The sequence below is a fragment of the Malus domestica genome, chromosome 12, assembly GCF_042453785.1.
Source record: "Malus domestica chromosome 12, GDT2T_hap1".
Classification (NCBI taxonomy): Eukaryota; Viridiplantae; Streptophyta; class Magnoliopsida; order Rosales; family Rosaceae; genus Malus; species Malus domestica.
Window position 1 is genome coordinate 31,296,362 of NC_091672.1, and position 15,882 is coordinate 31,312,243.

The 15,882-nt window shown below is 37.2% G+C and overlaps 3 protein-coding genes across 4 annotated transcripts; 1 reads left to right on the top strand and 2 right to left on the bottom strand.

Annotated features, from left to right (window-relative positions):
* Positions 1-4,678: 4,678 nt before the first annotated feature.
* On the bottom strand, positions 4,679-7,596 carry LOC103423603 (CBS domain-containing protein CBSX6-like). The gene is made up of 3 exons (XM_008361696.4): positions 6,982-7,596; positions 6,535-6,887; positions 4,679-5,802 (listed from the first exon to the last, which is right to left on the bottom strand). Exons 2-3 carry the CDS (start codon positions 6,876-6,878, stop codon positions 4,869-4,871), a joined length of 1,278 nt encoding a protein of 425 aa, XP_008359918.2. The 5' UTR covers positions 6,879-6,887; positions 6,982-7,596; the 3' UTR covers positions 4,679-4,868.
* A 1,423-nt stretch (positions 7,597-9,019) lies between these two features.
* Positions 9,020-11,952, top strand: LOC103451139 (receptor-like protein CLAVATA2). Its single transcript, XM_070809235.1, has one exon. It carries the CDS (start codon positions 9,552-9,554, stop codon positions 11,739-11,741), a length of 2,190 nt encoding a protein of 729 aa, XP_070665336.1. The 5' UTR covers positions 9,020-9,551; the 3' UTR covers positions 11,742-11,952.
* Positions 11,953-11,985: 33 nt separating this feature from the next.
* LOC103451140 (protein TRIGALACTOSYLDIACYLGLYCEROL 3, chloroplastic) lies at positions 11,986-15,853 on the bottom strand. 2 transcript variants are annotated; one of them, XM_008390579.4, is made up of 10 exons: positions 15,208-15,853; positions 14,801-14,929; positions 14,094-14,189; positions 13,887-13,964; positions 13,730-13,791; positions 13,544-13,619; positions 13,148-13,255; positions 12,771-12,946; positions 12,588-12,672; positions 11,986-12,506 (listed from the first exon to the last, which is right to left on the bottom strand). In XM_008390579.4, exons 1-10 carry the CDS (start codon positions 15,415-15,417, stop codon positions 12,468-12,470), a joined length of 1,059 nt encoding a protein of 352 aa, XP_008388801.1. In that variant the 5' UTR covers positions 15,418-15,853; the 3' UTR covers positions 11,986-12,467. The 2 variants fall into 2 exon arrangements, with proteins under 2 accessions (XP_008388801.1, XP_008388802.1); XM_008390580.4 differs by having other exon boundaries at positions 14,094-14,184; positions 15,208-15,726.
* Positions 15,854-15,882: the final 29 nt, after the last annotated feature.

Here is a 15,882-nt window from a genome sequence, read left to right on the forward strand (position 1 = left end):
TAGTAGTCATATATGTCTAGTTCATACTTGAAAATTTTCAAGACAATCTAAAGAGAATTGAGGTTTTAGTGAATTTGCAAACTAAAGTAGTACTGTTGAATTTTGGTACTTCAAAACTAGTTTTGCTATGTGATATTGTTTCACTGATTTGTGCATATCTATTGGTTATTTTATGCAAATTCTTAATACTAATGACTTTTATAGACAACACTGATTAAATTTTTATTTAAAGATGTATTGGTTTATTTTACTTAAACCAATGTTTTGTTTGGTCATCAATTCTGATTATGATGATAATTGTCTTTTGAGAGAAAATTGGAAAGTGGCATCAGTTTACTAATTGATCATTTTGGTCCATATCGAATAACTGAGTAACCATGTTTCCTCTTTCGAGAACTCTATTGTTCAATGTCAACAACGACATATTTTTGTGTCTGATTGAATCTTTTGAGAATCATTGAATATCCAAATACGATTCTAAATGATTATTTTGAAAATTCAGAATTCTAATTTATATGGTGAATACTTTTGTCCCAATGGGAATTTCAGAAAATCACTCACCAATTATAAATTAGTATTATAGCAAATCATAAAGTACTTCTAACATATTTTCATCTGGCCAAAGCTGTTGAAGCTATATGTATTTTGTGTATTTTATGTTTTGGCTAGCTATGCAGGTACTTTCTTTGCATGATTAGTTTCTGCCCAAAGGTGTAACAATCATGCAATTGGCAATTCGTTTGATCCCCCACAACTCGACTATTTCCATGATGAATCTTGCATAATCGAGAATGAGTATAGGTAAATTTGCCAAATCTTTTGCCTTAATTTTCTTTGAGTTCTAAATTGGATTAAAATTATTGTTGAAAATTTGATGTTATTGAGATATCTAAGTGTTTATTTTAATCGACTTTGTTTTAGAATTAAAACATAAATTTTGAATTTGGATTCTCTTATTAGGTTTCATTTTAATGTATGACCTAATCTTTAACGCATATGTGAGTCTTCTCTCATACACTAAAATAAAATTTGTAGTCAATGCATAAGTTTTTTTTATTTATGGAACTTTTTAATTCTAACCTTGCAGGAAATTTTACTTTGAATCACTATCGTTATTTATCATGAAAACCACTTTCTCTAGTGTTTAATCTTGCAATTTTGAGTGTTTGCCCAAGTGGGAGAAATAATGTATTATGGGCTTCACACTCATCCTTTTTTTAATGGTCATAGTTTTGGTAGATAAAACGTACATTAGCATACTTGTTTATATTTTATTTGTTAAATGTAACTAACCTTGCAGGAAATTTTACTTTGAATCACTATCGTTATTTATCAATATTGAACTGATAAATACAATACGACCAGATTCATATTCATGAAGGATTAATGGGTACATTCTGCTCAAAAGTGTTTTACTTATTAATTCTTGTTTGTTGTTCAAGAAATTGAGCTTGTGATTTATATGTTATGTTATTGATGAATAATTAATCTACTCAAAAGTGTTTTCTTATTCAGTACGACTATAAATCAATGTATAGTGAAACATGAAATTGACAAGATTGCATATACTTCATCTGCTCAAAAGTGTTGAAGCTATATACGTTTGCCCTTGTATTTTATGTTTTAGCTATGCAAACCTAATATAATTGGTTTCTGTCCAAAGATGATTCTGAAATTATATGCTTTTGATGCAATAAGAAAACATTCAGTTAAAGTTTTCTATTTCTGTCAATTGTTAGATGAACAAAACTGACCAAATAATTTTGTATAGTTTTTCAGTCACAAGAATCACTTCCCTACATATATCTAGAATAAAGATGTTGAGCTCACAAATTCTATGTTTTATATTCCATGACTAATGTTTTGCTAGTGGGAGTATTTGAAAGGTATCTATTTCATTTTATAGGCATTTATAAAGTTTTACTCTCTTAATCAATGGGAGTAATAATTTGTTTATCTCTGCTAATCAGTGGGAGTAGGAGATTACATTTTATGTTAAAAAATTTGAAGTGTTAGTGCCTGATACTTTAAGAGTAAATTCTGTTTAAATTTTGTTCATAAATTTTAATGAGAAATCCTAATCTCGTTATTATATCAGATTGTTTAAATTGACAGAAATTCGTGCAAAGAACTCAATCTAGAGTTCATTTTGTTTAGTGAAATTGATATTTGGTTCATCAGTTTCAGACACCATGGCATAGTCTGCAGCTGTATGCTTTGATTGAATGTGCATGTGATTATAGAGCACAAATGCAAAAAGATATGCATTTGGATTTCTATAATTCTACATTCAGTTTAAGTAATAGTTGTCTTTTGAGGGATAACTATTGTATCTTTGGTTTAGTGATCACTGTGATTCTTGTTGCAATCAAACTGTTGGTATTGACACTCAAAGTGGGAGAATGTAAGACTCATGTTGAGTTGTCAATTATTAAGAATCGAATTACTTGAAAGACAAATAACTTGATCTTTAAGATATTTGGCTTTTAATGTGATTCAATATTGGTTGGCAAGAATCATGGAACCATGATATATTTAGTTGACTAATTGAAACCCTAATTAAGTAAGACATATTGTACATGCCTTGGTGGGACAACATTAAGAATAAATGGTGATTTGGTGTATTCCTCTAATTACTATAATAGGCGGAATTAGGGGAACCCTAATCACTATATTAAGGGTGTCCCTACTTTCACAAAACACACGTTCCATTCCGAGCAAACCCTATTATTGCTGGAACACTTCCGCTTGTTGAAAGTAGAAGACTCCTTTGTCATCTGCAAGAGCCATATCTTCCGTATTCCAAAGATAAGTAAATTGTAATTGATTTATTGTAATTTTGGTTTATCAAATCTGTGATCCTAATATCTTGTTGTTGTTCTTATGATTTCAGAAATATCTTACAGGATCATGAATGGAACTTGTTAAAGTAGGTGCCAATATAATGGACGTTGTACTTTGGTAGATGATACTGCATTTACACTTTCTGAAACTCGCATTTGATGGATTTTGTACTCGAGTAGGAGAGCTTCGATAGAACTTTGGTGTACTTGTGACACCGCTACGTCTTGTTACCATTTTACTCAGGATTATAACTTATGTATTTTTATTAATATACCTAAAGTGAAACATGTTAGTCTATTTGTATTATAACACGTGAAATATTAATGTCACATGATGATGTTGTGAATGAACAATCATTTCCGCCAACACACCAAGCTATTTACTCCATCTAAACTTTTTTTTTTTCTGACCTTTAAACTGAGGAATTTGCTACCATACTTATATGTATTATGGTGATTGTAGTTGTTGATACACAAAATCGGGTGAACTTTGGAACAACGTAAAACAATAAGGTTGTGATATTCGCAAGGTTACTCGAGTCACTAATCATAAGTGTTCGCTACATTAAATACATGTGATGATACAAAAATATGATATTTGCCTAATATCACTATGATTACAAATATCACGTTACGTAGTATTAAAATAAGGAAAACTAATAAAAAATGGCTTGAAAACTTTGAGTTTTATCGATAAGAACAAAATAAAGGGTAAGGTGAATAGTACCATGATTGACTTTTTAGTGTAAAAATGTGGTTTTTCGTTAAAGTGAACAGTATCAGAAGTTTTTCGTTAAAGTTCCCATTAAAATATGATACAAATATACAATAAGTCCATATGTAATGAAATTGAATAGTTACAACTGTGGTGGTTGTAAATTGAAAATGTAGTTGATTTGGTTGTTGTGTATTGAAGATGTAAATTTATTTGGTTGACATGGTTGTTGGGAATGAACACCTATGTACGTGTTCTATTGGAGTTCGTATGAGAACACGATAAAACAGTGAGGGAAATACCCTCAAGTGGGAGATATTTTTTAATGTGTCCGGAACATTGAACGGTACGTCATATGTTGTTGTACAAGTGGATATGTGCCTGTATTTCAGACACACTAAAAAACCTCTTCTCAAATGGGAAGTTGACAAAATTATAACTTAATTCTCTTGACAACAAGGGACGAGCCCTTACCCATTCATTCCATTCTGTTTTCCATGCGTAGGGTTCCATACCCTTCTGTTTTGTTGAATTCTTAAACCTATCCATCTTTCTTTTGCTTTAGCAGTCACCCGTAATCATAGACGACGACCGTGACTTCTACAAGGGTTCCAGCTCAAGAGAGACGACTCATTACCGGAATACAATTTACCGGAGCACACTCTTGGTCCATCACTCCTCGACCACCACCCCGATAAGCGTCCTATCCTGGCCGCCTTCGCTGGCGGTGCTAATGGAGACATAAGGAAGTTCTTGTTTGAACATTGCAGGGACAAGGATGATGAAATCCAAGTCCATGAGTACCTTCCAAAGGGACAAAATTACCACGAGATTATGGGACTGACCAAGTTTTGCTTGTGCCCTAGTGGCTCTGAAGCTGCTAACCCTAGAGTGTTTGAGGCAACGTATGCAGGGTGCGTTCCTTGTCCTCATTTCGGATTTACCCTTCATCGCCCTTCGCTGATCTTCTTGATTGCAGCAAAAGCAGCAATCGGTTATCAACGAATCTATTTGATAACTTTACAATAAACCCTGCTAATCAAAATGCAGACAGAAATTTTTCTCTCAAAATTGTAAAGAAATTATTTGCCAATAAGATGTGTAACGTAACGTCGATGAGTAAAATCAAATACAAGTGGATTATTTCACTTGGTACATTATTCGTTATGGCAAGAAAGTTTTACAAAAAGGTCAAAACCCAGTCTTAAACCCATTTTTACATCCTAGCCGGCACAAGTTGCATATGAAACATAAATTTCGGAAAGTACAATGTAAGAAGCATGGCGGAGAAAGGAAAAACGATGAATAACTCAACGGTGAATATCGTTACCAGAAACCTCAGTCGTCCGACCAAGTGGAGGGTTTGCGGGGGCTGGTTGTTTAGTGACAGCGGCCATAATATCTGCATAACCCACCACTCCAACTACAATATCATCACTGTGATCCTCAGTCACCCACACATGAGTTGCCCTGTGAGACAACATCTGAGCCATCACTGCCGCCAATGAACTCGTAACCCTACAGGTCAAGGGTGCACTTCTACCCCTATACATGCTTCTGCTCACTCCCATGCTTGGGCTCGCTGGATTGAACCCTATACTCCTGCTACTGAACTTCTTCGGCCTTGCTGACCCGCCACCATTAGCTTGATTATTATTGCCAGCAGCTGGACGCAAAGAGAAATTGTATTCTGACCTTGAGGACACATTATCCTCCACTCCCATCACAAACTGTCCAGCGGAGAGATTAGCTAAAGCCCATGCTGCTGACAAGTAATCACATTTCCATAGTTTGGAAGCAGAGATCTCTCCGATGATCTTATACTCATCATCCTGTGTCTGTTCGACAACAGCAATTGCACTAGGGTCGTCAGGAAGTTTTTTAGTGGCTTCAATGGCTGCAGCCGAGGCTTCAACAAATTGGTAGTTTGGGTTAATTGCTCCAAGAGAGGAGATAGAGGAGAGCGGAAGAGGTGCTAGGGCACCTAGGCAACCAATCAGGAAACGGATGACATCTTCTCTTGAGAGACAGCAAAACTTGTCGAGGGTACTGCTAGTGGAAGATGAGGAAGGCCGATTGGGATTGGCAGAAGGGTTATTGTTGCTGCCACTAGCATCCATGTTCTTGAGCCATTTGCCATTATAGATAATAGAGAAACGTTTGCTCATGCCTTTCCATACCACACTCTTTCGAACAATAAGACGCTTTACACCATGCTTCATCATCTCCAGCGCATCTACCAACCTTGCATAAACAGAAATCCAAAATTGGAAACAATGCACATTTCACTTTTAATTAATCATTTCTTGTTTCTTTCGCTAATCAATGTACATCCAAAACATACTACAGAACTTCACAACTAGTAACTCATAAAGAAAATGCCATTTTGGTTGGAGACGTCAAGAAATGGATGCATATGTATCATATCCCCAGTAGAAATTATTTCTTTAAACTTCAGATTTCCAAAGAATTTCCTTGCTTTACGAATATCAGAAATTGAACCAATGATCCACAGATGGATGGAAGCGGTAAGAAAGAAAACAGATTTCACATCACATTGAGAACGGAATTGTGCCCGCAGCATGCAGAAATAAACATCAATATGAGCAAAGGAAGTAGAAGCACAAAGATCAACAACTAAACAATATATGCCACTTAGGAATCCCCCTTTACCGGTGGAATACGAAAACAAATCATAGATTTTTTACACAAGGTCATACTGCAACGCTAACAAGTTAACCTCTCAATCGGTACAATCATACACTGAATCCAACAGAAATCATCCCACAACAATTAGCCACCGAAAAAACACCAATCACCACAAATTACTTCAAGTGCAAGATATCAAAACCAAATCACAAAACACGATTCGAATAATAAAACACCGTGATCAATAACCGTAGAAACAACACTTAAGATCAACAGAATTGATAGCATTACCATATAAAGTAGTAAGCTTGCGAAGTAGTAGCTAACCTTGTGGCAGGATCAACCTGCTTGAGCAAAGAATTATTCGGAGCAACAACATCAGACACCGGAGTCTTCAAAGCCTTGTCATGATCCTCAAGGCACTCGCTTTTAGCAAAGAAAGCAACAATGTCGAGGGAATTAAGGATTCCCACGAACCTCTGCTGCAGCAATTCATTGTTTTCGACCATTCCCACGTGCGATTTCTTCTTCCACACCGGTATGCCGCATTCCGTCGACTCTCCGATCGCCCTTATCGCCGCCTCCATCGTCTCCGTCTCGCACAGCTCCACCATCTCCGGCTTCCCCACCGTTAGATCACCAACAACATGGTACAGAAACACCGATGCCATCCCAAATTTCTGTTCGAAAATTAAACAAAATTAACCAAAATTCTAGAGATCTCTCCATTTCTGCTCGATTAGCATAAAATATTCATTAAAAATCGAAATTTACCTCAGCAGATAAACTCAAAAACTGAGTTCTATTGTTTTCCCGGGAAATTGACAGAAAGCAATTTTCTTTGCGTTTGATTTGTATATTCAAAGAAGAAAAACAGCAAAACGAAGAAAACCCAGATCGGATAAAGGATTCCTGAGAAAGTCAAAGAGAGGAAACTTTCTGGGGAAACAAACAGGAAGAACAGAAGGGTACCGGGGGAAAGCCGGTGAAAGGACGAAAGTTACGAGAGGGAGTGGAGGAAGAAGAGGAAGAGGTGGAAACCGGTAATGGGTAATCTGTGAAGGGTCAGTAAAGAGAAGGAAGGAGGGAAATGAGGAGGTTTGGCCATTGATGGAGGAGGGGAAGAAGCTGAAGGTAAAGGCCCATCAAATGTGTCTCTCGAAACTCAGACCGAAATATTCTGGTAATTTCTGAGGAGATGTGGATGAGAATTGATGACTTAATCAGACACAAGTTCTGAGCTTTCGGTGGATGATTAATTAGCTAAAGGGTAATCTGATTTGCGATTATTACTTTTGTTATTTAGTCAAAGATTTGATCTTTCTCTCAAGTCTCATTCTTTACCTCCTTCCAGTCCATTATTGCCCAGGTGTTCGGATTAGAATTCCCTCTCCTTCTCTTTTCATCATCTTTTATCATATTTTTTTACATTCTCTGTTCTATTTTTTTTTTTTAAATTAATATATAATGTTGACTTCTCTTTTCATCATCTTTTATCATATTTTTTTACATTCTCTGTTCTATTTTTTTTTTTTATAAAAAATTAATATATGATATTGATGTAACTTAATGGTCAAAAAGGTTTCCATACAAGAATGTTGGAATTTTCAAATTGGTCTTTGTTCAATTTTTTATTTATACGATCAATATTTTATATATGTTTCCTCTTACATAAAGAGGCATCAGAGGATTTCAATTATTGTAGCAACGATACTCTATTTTAAATTAATATAAATTGTAGACAGAAGGATTGAGTTGATTATGAGGGAACCGGATCCCCTCCGAATTCAACAAAACTGAGCTTGTTGAGCAGGCGATCCGGACCGTTAAAATTTGATATAACGGTTACAAACAAGGAACTCTCTAAAAGTTATAATAATTGTATATGGATCCGGAGGGGATCCAATTTCGATTAGGAGAGCATATATGTTCTAATTAATGTAGTTATGCTCATGATTACGTTCATGTCTATTAAATTGATTTTATTTTATTTTATTTGAGTACATTGATATTTTTACACTAAGGAGAGAGGAAGTTCGGCTAAGTCACACAATAGATATCCTAATTTAGTATCGAATTCACCATCCACGAGATTCGAACCTAAGACCTCTCACTTTCAGGTGAAGAGAAATACCACATGACCGTAATACTAAATGACAATTGAATTTTATTTTTGGACAAAAATAAAATTGTATCCTAAATTATTTCATTATATGAAAGCAAGCAAGGAATTGTTTTTGCCGGTTTAATATTATTCTTTCAAGCTTTCCAGGTTTAAACTATTTTTCCTCATCATAGGGTAATTTAGAATATAAATACCACTTCTATTAAAAACATTAGGATCAACCTTTATTTTATCACGGTAGCATATTATTCTCAAAACAAATATAGCAAACAAACCAATAAGTCAAGATATTATTCACAAAACAAATATAGTAAACAAACCAATAAACTTGTCTTAAGGCTAGAGAATCAAATTCTAGCCTCGATCTTTTAAGGTTCTTCTATTTCTTGTTTTTTTTGCATTAATAGAAATATTACCGTGTATGTATTGTTTAATAGTTTACAATAAAATATATAGCAGTTTTTCAGAGCTTTTTCCAACATGATATGCTCACAAATTGCCCTAACTCAAATTTCCTTTAAATTGAATTGGATTTTAGAAAAACTAATGAAAATAGCTTGAAAACTTTGAGTTTTAACGATAAAGACAAAAATAAAGGATAAAATAAATAGTACCAGAATTGATTTTTTTAGTATAAAAATATGATTTTTCGTTAAAATAAACAGTACCGGAAACTTTTCATTAAAGTTTATTTTTTGCTCGATTGGTTACTCAGCCCAAAGCAGTATTGGATCCGGTTTACAGGTCTATACTTTCCATTACCAGCCCAGACAACTGAACTCAGCTCCTCTTAAAAAAAAAACAAATAAATAAATAAAAAAGCAAAGGGAAAGAAGCTTTAATGGCTTCCTTTTTCCACATTCCATAATCCTCTTTGCTTCTTCCACACTATCATCTGTAAGTCTCTCTCTCTCCCCCTCTGCACTAGTCACTTATTACATTGCATTCATGTTTTTCTATTTGTCCAAAATTTTTGCTTCTCATCCATCTTCTTCAAGATTTTTTTTCCTGCTTTTACCCCTGTGGTAGGTCTAATTTCTAGCTACTGCCACTGACCTTTTTCTTCAGCTTGTCCAATACTTTGCTTCTAATCCATCTTGGGGAAGATGGGCTTTAGTTTCTCACCCTTGTTACTGCCTTAATTTACAGCTGCTGCCACTAAGCTGCTGCTGCTGCTGTTCTTCAACCCTTCTGAAAACCCTCCTCTACTTTTTTAGCCATGGAACACAAATGGGTTTCAGGTTTTTGCCCCTGTGGTACTCTGAAATTACGTGCACTGCTATTGGTATTGTTAGTGCTTGTATGCTCAAACCTTTCTCAGTGTGTTGATCTTTACCCACAAGACAAAGACTCTGTCTTGCTGTTCAGGTCATTGGTTCAAGACCCCAGCCAGAGCTTGTCCAGCTGGGTTGGGTCTAATTGTACCAACTGGACCGGAATCACCTGCGAAAACCAGACCGGCAGAGTGGTTTCGGTTAACTTGACCAGCATGAATTTGTCTGGCCAAATTCACCCCAATTTGTGCAAACTTCCATTTCTTGAACATTTGGTTTTGTCTGAAAACAACTTTACTTCCCCAGTCCCGTTGTGTTTTGGTTCTCTGCGCAGTCTCAAAACCCTCCATCTTGATCACAATAGGTTTCAGGGGATTGTGCCTGATGCACTCATGAGGCTTAGGCAGCTGAAAGAACTTGTTTTGAATGGTAACGATTTGGGAGGGCTTGTTCCTTGGTGGGTAGGTAACTTTTCATCTCGGTTGGAGAAACTAGATATTGGGTTTAATTCGTTCCATGGGGAGATTCCTGAAAGCTTGTTGTACTCGAAATCTTTGAAGTATTTAGATGTTGGGAACAATAATTTATCTGGTATTCTGAGTGACTTTCACCAATCTTTGGTCTTTCTCAATCTTGAATCAAATCAGTTTTCCGGTACTTTGCCTTGTTTCTCTGCTTGTGTTCAGTCTCTTAGAGTTTTGAATCTGGCTAACAATTCTGTTGTGGGAGGAATGCCTACATGTATTGCTTCGCTTCAAGCTTTGAAGCATCTGAACCTGTCATTCAATCAGTTGACTTATGAGATATCTCCGAGGCTTGTGTTTTCAGAGAAGCTTCTTGTCTTGGACTTGAGTAACAATGAGTTGTCTGGCCCTCTTCCGAGCAAGATTGCGGAAACAACAGACAAGTCTGGGCTTGTTCTTCTTGATCTGTCTCACAACAGTTTCTCTGGTGAAATCCCATTGAAGATTACCGAACTGAAAAGTTTGCAGGCCCTGTTTCTGTCATACAATCTTCTTGTGGGGGAGATTCCTGCGAGGATTGGAAATCTGACTTATCTCCAAGTGATTGATCTCTCGCACAACTCTCTATCAGGCTCAATTCCGTTGAACATGGTCGGATGTTTTCAGCTGCTTGCATTGATACTCAACAACAACAATCTTTCTGGTGAGATTCATCCAGAACTTGATGCATTGGATAGCTTGAAGATACTGGATATCAGCAACAACAAGATATCTGGTGAGATCCCGCTTACTTTAGCAGGCTGTAAATCTTTGGAGATTGTAGATTTCAGCTCCAACAATCTCTCCGGAACCTTGAGTGATGCAATCACCAAATGGTCAAACCTCAGGTATCTGTCCCTAGCTCAGAATGAATTTAGCGGAAATCTTCCCAGCTGGCTCTTTACTTTTCCGGTTATCAGAATGATAGATCTGTCAGGAAACAAATTTTCAGGCTTCATACCAGACGCTAACTTTAACACGAGCATAAATTTTAACAATGGCGAGCTTGGTAAAATGCAGAGAGAGCCATTTGGTACATCGCACAATGCGGATACAAAAGTTTTGATTGTTGTCACTGGTAGCAGCGAATTAAGCTTCAATTATGTACTATCTTCGATGGTGGGAATCGATTTCTCCAATAATGTGCTAGATGGGGAGGTTCCAGGGGGACTATTTGGATTACGCGGTTTGCAATACCTAAATTTGTCACGCAATTTTCTTCGTGGTCGTGTTCCAGATCTAGAGAAGATGTGGAGTTTAAGGGCCTTAGATGTATCACACAATTCTTTGTCAGGTCATATTCCCGAAAACATTTCCAGCCTTCAACACCTGACTCTTATGGATTTGTCATATAACTGTTTCTCTGGATTGGTTACGAAGAAGCAAGGATATTCGAGGTTTCCAGGAGCCTTTGTTGGAAATCCAGATTTGTGTTTGGAGTCCTCTGATGGAGGGTGTGACCCGGCAAGCCTCCCCGCGGTGCCTGGGAAGGCATTTGAAGGGGAAGAGGTCGAGGGGCGGATTTCTGTATGGGTTTTTTGTCTAAGTGCTTTCCTCAGTTTCTACTTCACGGGGTTGGCCCTCTTCTGCTCACCTCGAGCACGAAATCACATTCTCAAGACAAGTGCTTAGCGTAATGTGCGTGTGGATTCGGATGACAACGAGAAGCTGTAAATTTTAATTACTCTCTTGTAACGGGTGAGTTTGTTCTTCCATGCTTTGCTTTGCTAACATAGAACCTAGCTGTTCCTTCCTACCCAGAATGCTCATAAAAGTATTGCATAAGTTTTAATGACGACGTTGTAGGCAAGAATTTGTTCAAATATATGTTTCTATTCGGGCATATTGCTCCCTGAGAGTTGAAGAATTTCATTCATAAGATAAAAAGACACGAAAAACGTGCATGATATTAATCTTTCATTAGAACTACAACGACGAAATCAGTTCTGAACCTCTCCTATATGAGGAATGCCCAAAGAGTATAAATTTTGTCATTCGATATACAATCAATCGTATATTCTTCAGTTTTGAATACATTTTCTCTAACAACGGGGCTGAAAACAGGCGCCGGAGCTCAAAAACTTGAAACTAAACTAGTAAGAAAGTTATTAGTTATAAATAAGAACGAGGCCAACCTTGACATCTTTTTGCCATGTCTTATTCTGAATATGGCTCTCTTAACTCGGATGCACGCCTAAAGATTCATATTGGCATATGATTTTTGTTAGCCACTGAGAATTGTTGGCATGAGCTCCAATTGACTGCAATGAAGTATGAGAAAGGAGGCAGAGCCACCATCTGACCCATTTCCCAGCATTTTCTTCGTGTCTTGCCTACTATGCACACCAAGGACGAGTTCTAATATTTAATCGGACCGTCCAAGTTCCCGGATGCAAACTGAAAACAACCCCCACATAAAAAGAAGTAAGTACTTGGTCTCAGGATCATGAGTCATTGCAAGACCAAAATTGTCATTACCTGTTGAACGATTGGATTTGTTGAGGTTGTGAATTCATGAGTCATTCCTTGCCAGACTATCTCGCCCTCGTAGAGAAACAACAACCTACATAATGAATTTGTATACACTTTGTTTAAAACACATGTCACACAATCAATGCAGCTGTTCAATAAAAACATGTCAATTTAGATGAGGCACATAACCTGTCGACAGCTCGTCTGATGGTACTATGTTGGTGAGTAACAACAACATAAGATGCGATCTGCCCAGGTTTCTCGACTGCATCCTGACCTTTTGTATGAACAGAGCGGATGAGGTCTTCTACCACAGTAGATGCAATAGGATCAAGTCCAGCTGTTGGCTCATCATATAAGAGCACCTGTTGAAGGGCGTAAAAGACTGTCAGGACTCATGAGAACACACAGTACGCAATTACATCTTAAACTCAGATGAATGATACTATTGATACTTGGGACTATGAAGGAATGCAATGGGAATCATGACTCACGAGAAAGGCAACAGTTATGAAAACATTATCCAAGGAAACAAATTAAATAAAGTTATCATCTTCTCAAAATACCTCTGGCTCTATCGCTTCCTTTGTGGTATCATAAATTATGGATCGAGCCAGAGCAACTCGTTTCTTCATTCCACCAGACAGCTCCGAAGGTAATCGATCTTCAACTCCCTATACAAATAACCAAGATTGATTTAAACAAACTTAAAAGTCAAAGTCAAACTCCATTCTATTTAGTGGTGGTGGGGTTGGTTGGTGAGCAGTGATATCAAAATATTACATCCCATACTAACAAGATCATTAGAAGACAGTTGATGCCAAGGGTGGGAAGATGCTCAGAAATACTTGGTGAAAAATATTACATGTTTGTTTTTTGGGTTGGGAGGGAGGGGAGGGGGTAAGTTGAGGAAGGTAGCTACTTTGCAGACTGATAAGTGATAATTGACATTTTAACCATACCTTTAACCCGACTGCGGCCAAGCTCTCAGTCACAAGCTTTGCAATTTGATCCTCGGGCATGCTCGAATTTTCGTACCTAATAAATTAAAAATAAATTATACTTTGACAGTTCTATTGAAACCTAATCTATCAGTCCTAACAGTGGAAAAGAGTGCCAAAATTCAAAAGAATTTAAAGCTGACTTACAGAAGAAAACCGACATTTTCACGAACAGTCAAAGAATCAAAAAGTGCAGCGCTCTGAAACACCTGTTAGGTAGTAGATAAATGCATTAAAAGACATTTTTTGTATACAAGTGAACCAGAAAGAAATAGATGACCCCTAGCATAACAGTGAAGTTTACCAATCCAATCCGAAGACCGGATATCTCATCATCGCTGATCAAACCAACTCTCTTTCGACCTCGAATGTACACCTCTCCCTGCTCGTTACACAATGGACAGAATCTTTATAAGAGAACAACAACTAACTCATTGAAGCTCAATAATGTCTAGACAAAAGTTAATGCAACAAAGGTTAGAATAATATGAAAACCAGCTTAACTATCAACCTTGTCAGGAGCAAGAAGCCCTGCCATTATCTTCAGAACTGTAGATTTTCCAGTGCCAGAAGGCCCAATTATTCCAACAGCTTCGCCATGCCTAATCTATAAATGAATCCACGAATGACCAATAATATCTTTTATTAGAAACAGAAATTATATTGAAAATATAGGAAAGCCAAAGCAATGAAAGGGAAGACCAGTAGCACATTCAACGTTAAAGAACAATGTTATAGGAAACAATACACAGGATAGGTAAGAAGAAAACAGTCCTAAACAACACCATTCCCATCCTTACAAAAAGAGTAGCATTCTTGTTTCTTTCATTCTAGAAATCCCATTGCAACGCTTTCCCAGCCTATCTAATTGAGAAACAACCCAAACTACCTGTTATAAGCATAACAATCTACTACATAACCCACAAGCTAAATCCCATTCAGATGCCAAACAGAGAATTGACTACTCTTCTTTTCACAAAGTATGCAGTCACAGGGTAAAGAAAGCACTGAATTCTTCAACTGAAGTGAATCGCTAGTTTTCAAATGGTTTACGACACAAAAATTCAAGCTAAAGAATTTAACTTTTGATACTCTTGTCTTGACCAAGAATTATCATGGTCTCAGGACAATAGCAAAGTTCAAACCTAAGCTACCTCCACAGACAATCAATGCACATAAATTTTTAAAAGAACTAAATATCAAATGAACAAGATTCACCTTGAAGCTCACACCTCTCAATATATTCTTCTCGCCAAACGATTTGTAGACGTCTCTACACTCGATCAGAACATCCGAATCACCCTCAGGCTCCTGAACTCTACTTAAATCCTCTGATTTAAATGAATCCTGATCAGAAAAACCATGTCAGCCACAGCTACCATTTTATGATCTGGATTATTTTTAGCTACTACAACATCTAACTACGCATTTCATCTGACCATTGGAAATCCAACACGGTGATCAAAACACGAAACAAGTTCTCCAAACTGCAGCTTATCGAAAACAATACAAAGGGAATAACAAATAACAATATAATGTAGATGTCAATAGAAGCCAAATCAGCATACAAAATGGTTGCTTTACTAAACAAAAACATGGGTTCTTAAAAGGTTGTCTAAGACTACCTCAAATTTTGTAGCAAAGGATTCATCGCTGCGCAGGTTCGGGTGAGGCGCCATACAAGCGCACAAAACGTTTCTGGGCTCTTCCTTTTGCTTGTCACTACTATGCCAATTGATCGTCCTGGCAAATCGAACGGGCCGAGAAAAACCTTTGGATGTGAAGCCGCTGGATGTCGCCAGAGGAAACAACACTGAATTCGACAGAGAAAACATGCTTCTGGGTAGCAGAACAAGATTAAATTATCGGCGCCAAAAAATCAAAATTTGAAGCAATTGAGGCCGTTGGTGTTGGAAATTTGCGATTTTGGAAACGACCCAGATCAGATTATAGGACGAAGACCAGTTGTGGAAGCAACTCGGTTGCAAACAGTGGAAATTTGATGAATTTGAAGGTGACCCAGATCAGTTTTTGGGCCAAAACGCCCAGAAGAGATACCGATTGAATGCAATTGCTGGGAGTAATTGCCGGGATTGTGGAGGAGCTGTTGTGGCGGCTGCGTGGGTGGGGTTAAAGTGGTGGACTTTTTCTGAAATAGCACCGCACGTGTATTTTGCTGGGGCATTTCACTCCCTCTCACTCTCAGTCCTCCTTCCTCTCCCTTTGCCTTGCTTGGATTTACAGACAGATTAAGGTTATAGGCTAATTCATATTATTATGGGCAAAATAAATGAATAATA